Source organism: Triticum aestivum, chromosome 5D (assembly GCF_018294505.1).
Source record: "Triticum aestivum cultivar Chinese Spring chromosome 5D, IWGSC CS RefSeq v2.1, whole genome shotgun sequence".
Taxonomy (NCBI): domain Eukaryota; kingdom Viridiplantae; phylum Streptophyta; class Magnoliopsida; order Poales; family Poaceae; genus Triticum; species Triticum aestivum.
In genome coordinates, this window is record NC_057808.1 from 125,817,759 (window position 1) to 125,825,408 (window position 7,650).

Consider the following 7,650-nt stretch of genomic DNA (forward strand, 5'->3'; position numbering starts at 1 on the left):
CGACGACCTTACAGCGAAGGGCGCCATACGCTCGACAAAATGACACTTCAATGTTTGACGGAGCACGGCCTAGTCATATGTCACAAAAGCACCAAGGGAGGCTTGATCGTTGACTAGGGCCATACAGGACTTTCCAAGGTCTCTAAACTTCCCTTCCTTGACGTCGGTCCAAGTCATTCGGGACTCGGAGAAATGGATAAAAATGGATGTATTTAAACTAAAATACGTCTAGATACATCCATTTCTCCGACAAGTATTTCCGGATGGAGGGAGTATCTTCAGAGTGCAGCCATGCAAAAGAATCTCCAGTAGAGCATGCGTCTACGAATGATAATATGCATTCGAAACTGTGAATTATAAGTCCGTACATGGAACATAATTTAGCTTCATGAAAATTAGAGCAGCACTTCTATGCTTTCCACTGTGTTTTTTACACAAATTCCAGAGCACTAGTGCTTAGTTATAGCTGAGGGCAAATTAGAAACAGTTATTCCACGTTAGACAACCTGCTTTCAAGCCCATGTTATGGGCTTGGGACTTGGGAGAAGCGGTGGTGTACATGGCCAGTGGCGTTGTGGCATCAATGACAACCATTACAATCACAGCCATATGTTACCCCCAATCTGCTACCATCAGTGGAGTAATGCGCGAGCTGGATGTGGACAGCACAAACATGATCTGAAAAAAGGTTTCGTCGCGTAGTTGTGCAAGCAGCAGTTGACATCACTCAGCTCGTCAGTCACTGGCAATGCAAACCCTAGAAGGCAGCCTCTCAGCAAGTGAGGATGCTGCTACTGAAACGGCAACAACAACGGTGAGATTTAATTACGAAGCCCTAGGGGGGCGTGTAGTTACTCACTGGTGCATTCTTTCGTCTCATGTACATCCGCCTGGCAACGAATGCAACCCAAGGTGAGGTGTTATTATCGTTAGTCAGGTCGTTGCTGTGGAATGCGCAGTCGAAATGGATATTGACTAATACCGAAACTACCATTCCTTAAATAAAACCAGTGAGATTCCTTAAATTGAGTTTGACGGTGTATGTGATAGCATCTACTATACCAAGAATATCAATGAACCCCATTCCTGCAATTGCTCAGGATACCCTCTTTTAGCTGTCAGGTCTATTTCTTAGTTCCAGATCCCTCTTGCTAGCTGAATAAAAGAATTAGTAGATCTGTTCACACGGCATTGCTCCGTCAAGCTTTCATTTGTATTAGAAAAAAAGAACGTCACAATGGTACAAAAGCTACACAGTCACTGTAGGTGGTGCGACCAAAAAGAGCAAAACCCAACTCTAAACTAACACCCTAAAAGGTAAAAACATAACCTTCTCAAATACTAATGCAATTTGTCCTACCAAATAGCAACCTAACCTTCCAAATGCCAAAGTCCAGCCAAGCTGATCAGCTATGTTATGTAGTTGACTTGCCTTGCCTTGCCTTGCACAAGAGCTATAACGTCAACTATGTCTAACAGGCTCGAGTACCACCAATCCCGTCATTAAACTACACACGCTAGCGGATAATTCTAGAAATCAGTTTTCAGTTAGCCATTTCACCAATGTGGACAATCATTGCAAGCTAGTAGCTGGGCAAACAATTAAGTGACGATAAGAAAGAAGATGGGTGGAAGGATCGCACGCCCACACTCGTCAAAAGTGCAATTCACCCAGCAAGCGCAACCTCGATTGAAAGGCCCCTTACCGACAGTAGATTCGCAACCCAGTTTGACAATTCATCGAACGGGATCGGCGCGTTGGGTGCGAGCCGGGAGAGCGGAAGCAGGGAACAGAAGTGGCGAGCGCATGAGTTAGTTACCGGACGGGGACATGACGATGAGCTGCTGCGCGAGGGGCACGGCGGGGTCGTTGGCCTTGACGGTGATGCTGCCGCCGGTGCCGGTGACCCACCCCTGCAGGTAGAAATGGCGGCAGAGCTCCGCCACCAGCTCGCGCGCCTCCCACACAGCGGCGCCCGCCAGGTACGCCTCCGAGGCCATCGCCTCCGCCGCCGCAGACTCTGCACCACCGGTCGACATGGCTCCCGTGTCGCTCTCTTCTCCTCCTCTCGAGAGTGGGGACTATGGACTCGAGTGGCGTGCTTCTGTGTGACGGAGTGTTTGGTCTTACTTATGCTCCGACAATCGGCGGCTCGATTAGTGCCTTCCGTTACTCTGATTAGCAGGAAACTGGGTTTCTATTGATTTTTATTCTATATCGATGAGATGCGTTTCTGGTGGTTCACGGGACGAGAATAATCGGGGAGGGGAATACTTGTCATCAGTACTCTGATTTTCTCGCGCACCCACTTTGCGGTTGTGTTCGTCGCGGAAGGGGCTAGCATGTCAGTGGGTAAAACTTGGCAGGTAAGGAAAATTCCGGTAAATCTGGACGGGACAGTCCTGGGAACTTAAATCTGCTTTGGAGTTCGGACCGGGGCTCGTGGCAGGTGAGGTCGGGCGGCATATTTCGTGATGGTCACCAAACATTTTATTTTATTTTCTTTTATTATTAGGGTATCTTCAAAGCCGACCCAAACCGCCCATAACTATTCGAACCGCATTAATTTCGTCAAGTGTCCGATCACGCAAATCCAATGCCCAGCCCCCATCGTTGCGGCCACCTGCGAGACGCTGAACTACCAGGTCACGGCCTCTCCATTGCTTACCTCGGACTGCCTTTGTCCACGAGAACGGTACTCTCATCCACCCTCATGCCCATGGTCGACAAGATTGCCAAGAAGCTTCCCACTGGGCGAACATCGCTGCTATCCCGAGGCAAGCGGCTGGCGCTTGTTCGGCACGTCCTATGTGTCATGCATGTTCACTTGTTACTCGCCATGGCCCTCAACCCCCCTCCACAAGTTGATCACGCACATCATTCATGATTTCCTGTGGCATGGACGCAAGGAGACACGCACCGGGAACTGCTCAGTGAGTTGGGCTCGGGTGTGCCGGCCCTTGGAGTTGGGCGGCCTCGGCATACGCGATCTCCAGTTGGCCGTGGTCGCCCTGCGTGTGCACGGGATGTGGCTGCAGGCGGCCATGGAGACACCTACCCCCTCCCTCTGACCTTGAGGTCAAGCAGATTTTCTACTCTGAGGCCGCTTGGACTTTGGGTGACGGCCAGACTTGCAGGTTTTGGACGAATCCATGGCTTGATGGTTCCTCCATAGACGAACTTGCCCCGCCTAGGATGGAATTGTCGCCTGGCCTATGAACATGCATTCCCGTGCCTCGTCTATTTTTCGACAAGGTTAAAGCACCTGTCGTCCGCAGATCAACGATCTAGTTCAGCTTCTCAAGGCACAATTTTGACGATGAACTAAGCTTACGTCGAGCTTCTTCGTCATATCATTTCACCTTGAACGACAAGATTGATTCCAAGTTGTGTCCTATATGTATTTACATTGACCTTCTACTTCATCATATCTTTCACTTGATCATGTCACCTTGCTATTATCTCGTTATGAAGCCCCTTTGATAATTTGTGTTGTCATCAACAACATCCTTGCCTTCATTTTGGTTATACCTTGGGTTCCTTGTTATTCCTGGATTTGTCCCTTGAGTATTTCTTGTGATCTTCAGATCCAATCTTTACTTGAAACACTGTAGTATTGCTACCTTGAAGCATGACTGTGATACTCCGAATATCAACAAGAACATTGGAAAGCGAAATGTTAAATGTTTCTTGATAAATTATCCAAACACCATTATATGGGTAAGCATCATGATTCTCCTTGCTCCTTTTATCTAAAGTTTTATGTACTTGTTGTCCTATCATATAAATCATGTTCTGCTTGTCCTTGGGAAGGATATGCTCCCAATACTTTTGTATAAACGCATTTTCCTTTTAATTGGTTTGTTTAACATTTCTTGTGATTTATATGATCCAAGCACTAACAATTCCCTGCTTATGAAACACATCGGTGTACAATTATGTCAGTAAGACCCTGTTAATATTGTTGATGACATTCCGATAACCACCGGTGGACAAGAACTTTGTCTATTGGTCTGCCTCATTTTAACGAGCAGGAGAATGGTTCTCTTCGTCCCCCACCCTTGGCACAGACGTCATTGCCAACATAACTGACTGACTATTCTCTAACAAACATTGTATCGTGATCACACAAGATCCCACCACCCTTCTTATCCATCATGGTGGTATGATTGTTGATCACTTTGATTTTGATCATCCTACTTATTCAGAAATACTCGAGTCCCAAATACATACTAGTGTAGTATGCTTTGCCTTTCTGAAGCACTTGAGACTGTATATTCCAGTTGCTCATGTGACCGATTATCACTCTACCTCAAGCCTGCCATTTTCTGAATTCCTTACGGAAACCCTCTCATTAAATATGAAGTTTCACGTAAATGGCTATGTGATCCTTGTATCTGAAATTACCCTTGCACTTGGCTTCGTATGCATTTTTGTGAGCCACCTTCCTTGAAATGATCCATTCCGGTATCATCATTCTTCGACACTCTAAACCCATCTCACATCACAGCTGGTGAAGGAGCCGTCTGAATCCCGTCGGACCGGGAAGAGGAGGAGGTGCAGCGTTCACTCTGTTGCCTTCGGCGAGGGAGGCAATCCACTGCCGGTTGCGCTGTTATCTTTCACCCAGCGTCTGTGCGGGAGGGCCTCTGACCCCTTCTTCCTCGCTACCATACGTAGTGTGGGCAGATCCGGCCTCCCGCCGCACGCCTAGCCACATCCCGACGACCCTAAAGTATAACTTTCTTTGAAACCGTCATTGCTCTAGCTGCATGCAGATCTTTTTCGATTCTGTAGTCACTAGGTCTTGGTTCAAAGAGGAAAGAAGGGGGGTGGAGCATGAATCTAGGACGTGGTTGAGTGAGGAAACGAGGGAGGGAAAGTAGTATAGACTGGCTATCCTGTCGCTTTGTTGGTCGAAAAGGGAAAAAGGCGGTAACCTAGTACACACATCTGTAAGGAACCGATCTCTTTGTTGAAAAAGGAAAGAAACTGGGTGGTCGGGGAGTTTGTGCAGGACTAGATTTGCTGCCCTCACATAGGAAAAATGTTCAAAAAGAACAAATATGGGACCAACACAGATATGCTGCTTGGCAACATACTCTGCATCACCCATTTATACGTGTGGAGGCACATGGTGCTGGCATGTCCCATGTCCCATACAAATATTTTGTTGTTGTTCTTAATCTAAGAGTGCCACTGGAAAATTGAAGCAATGCCACTGTTAAAAGTAAATTACATTTTTAATGAATGTTATTTTAAGAGAATGTCTATGTTAATATGAATCAATGCAACCGTTTTAGAAATGCTACTGTCCTACTTTGTTTTCCATCAAGATAAGGTAGATGCTTCTTTTTGTGGCCATATGATTCATCCTCCTTTATTGGCTAGTAATTGTTTCCTTTTTTACCTCTGTGAAAACATGGATATCTATTCAACTCGTTGCTATTGCGACCTTTTGCTTCACTACGCAAAGCACTTTTTTTAAGAGTGTTTTGTGTAGTTCAACTTAAATGTCAGACCGGTAACTTTGCTTTTATTTAGTTGAACTACACAAAACGAGATTGGATTTCCTATTCGTGTTGGCAGATTCATATTTGATCTTGTTTGCCTCATGAAAGGTCAGTAACGGCCTTCATCCACATGATTGTGTAGTGTGCTTTGAGATGTTGTGCTACTTGTATTGGTACTGTTTTAAATAAATGTAGAATTGAAGCCGTTGTATTGCTGTCTTTTCCCATTAAGTGAACAAAAATGGGACCAACCCATACATGATGTTTGTTTCTTTGTTACAACAAACTCTGCATCACCCCCTTTATAAGTCGATGGGAGCACATGGTGCTGTTGCACTCACTCTCCCCTGCAACTGTTTATGCTTTTTGTTAATCTAATGCCATTGGTAAAATTAAGCAATGCCACTCTTAGAATTAACTACTGAATCTTAGTTCAAAACTGCAACACTTCTTACGGATCAGCGGGAGTACCATTTCTGTTAGGGATCGGCGGGAGTACATGTTTAACAAATGTATTATTGAGATAATGCCTGTGTTGTTATATATCAGTTACAGTGTTTTACAAATGGTACTATCCTGCTTTGTAGTTCTTTCTACATATTTAACCAAGGTATTGTTAAGATAATGTCTCTGTTAATATGAATCAGTTACACTATTTTAGGAATGGTACTTTCCTGCTTTGTCATTCTTTATACATGTTGAACCAAGGTATTGTTAAGATAATGTCTCGGTTAATATGAATGAATCACACAGTTTGAGAATTGCTACTGTCCTGCTTTGTTTCCCATTAAGATAAGGTAGAGGTTTTTCCTTCTGGGCATATAAGTCATCAACTGTTATTTCTTAGTAATTGTTTCCTTTATACCTATTTGTGCATACAGGGATATCAAAACTTCTGCTCGGTTCTATTTTGACTTTGATTTTAGTTGAACTGCACAAAAAGGAGCCAATGTGTTTAAGGAAAATTGTTGCATTATTGGGCCCAGTTGATCTTTCCACTTTGCAGAAAGAAGCAGTCACTATTTACGCTACATTACACAAGGAATGATCGAGAAGCTCTATAGAGTATTAGTAGACGTTGGTGACATGACTAGTCTGCAGAGAGCATGGGAAACTCAATGGCACGTGGAGTGCAAAATTCACTGCACAAGGAAAGGTATGACCAAGTCAGTGGCTGACGCAGCTGTAACAAACGAGGTCAGTATCGGCCTTCATCCACATGATCGTGCTTTGTTATGTTGTGCTACTTATATTGTTGTATTGTTTTGAATAAATATTTAATTGAAGCTATTGTATTGCTATGTTTTCTTGTTAAGATGATGAAGACGATTATATTTGTGAGCGTATGTTAATCAACTAGTACCACTATATATTCATCACACTTTTTCTGTATTTATGAAGACAGGGATGCTCAACTTGATTTCAGTGGACTGCACAATGTTCAGATGGTTCATGTCCTCCATAATACTTCATCATGCATAATATATCGAATGGTTCTCTAATCATTCGTTGTCACATTCAGCCACTGGACTATCTACTTGAATGGAGCTGCTAATGTCTTGAAGGCCTTGCAACATATAAATATGAAATCCACCAAGCTACGCAAGACATTGTTTTATTTCAGTGGAGCTGCACAAAAAGATAAGCTGGTTAATCCGGCTCCATCACTACAGGAAACAGCTATTTTGCCGTCTGCCACGGCGGACGACAAAGGCCTTTGCCGTCAGCCGCGGACGGCAAAAGGCTCCGGCAAAGTAGGCTACGGTAAACAGCTGTTTTGCCGTCCGCTTCCTGGCGGCGGACGGCAAAGGCTCTTTGCCGTCTACCGCGGACGGCAAAGAGAGCGGACGGCAATAATTGCGCTGTCAGTCCGTTAAGTGGCTAACGGCAGGAATTTGCCCTCCGCCGCTGACGGCAAAATTTCTATGGTCTTTGCTGTCCGCCGTATGATGTCATTACACGTCACTAGATGGCAGGTTCTTTGCCGTCTGCCGCTGATGGCTTTTTGCCACTTTTAGAATTTTCTATAAATTTTTCACTTCGTCGGCGCCGGCGCAGTGAGACGTCCCGTCGGCGGCGGCGGTCCGCGGGCGGCGCCGATTCACACGCCACCGCCCGACGCCCGCCTGCGCACGC

At 45.2% G+C, this 7,650-nt stretch overlaps 1 protein-coding gene across 1 annotated transcript in view; it reads right to left on the minus strand.

Annotated features, from left to right (window-relative positions):
- Positions 1-2,227, minus strand: part of LOC123119853 (probable bifunctional methylthioribulose-1-phosphate dehydratase/enolase-phosphatase E1) — a 9,313-nt gene extending 7,086 nt beyond the window's left edge. The window contains exon 1 of the mRNA XM_044539796.1: positions 1,821-2,227. Within this exon, the coding sequence (XP_044395731.1) occupies positions 1,821-2,040 (220 nt within the window). The 5' untranslated portion in view covers positions 2,041-2,227. The remainder of the gene's footprint in view (positions 1-1,820) is intronic.
- Between the last annotated feature and the right edge of the window lie 5,423 nt (positions 2,228-7,650).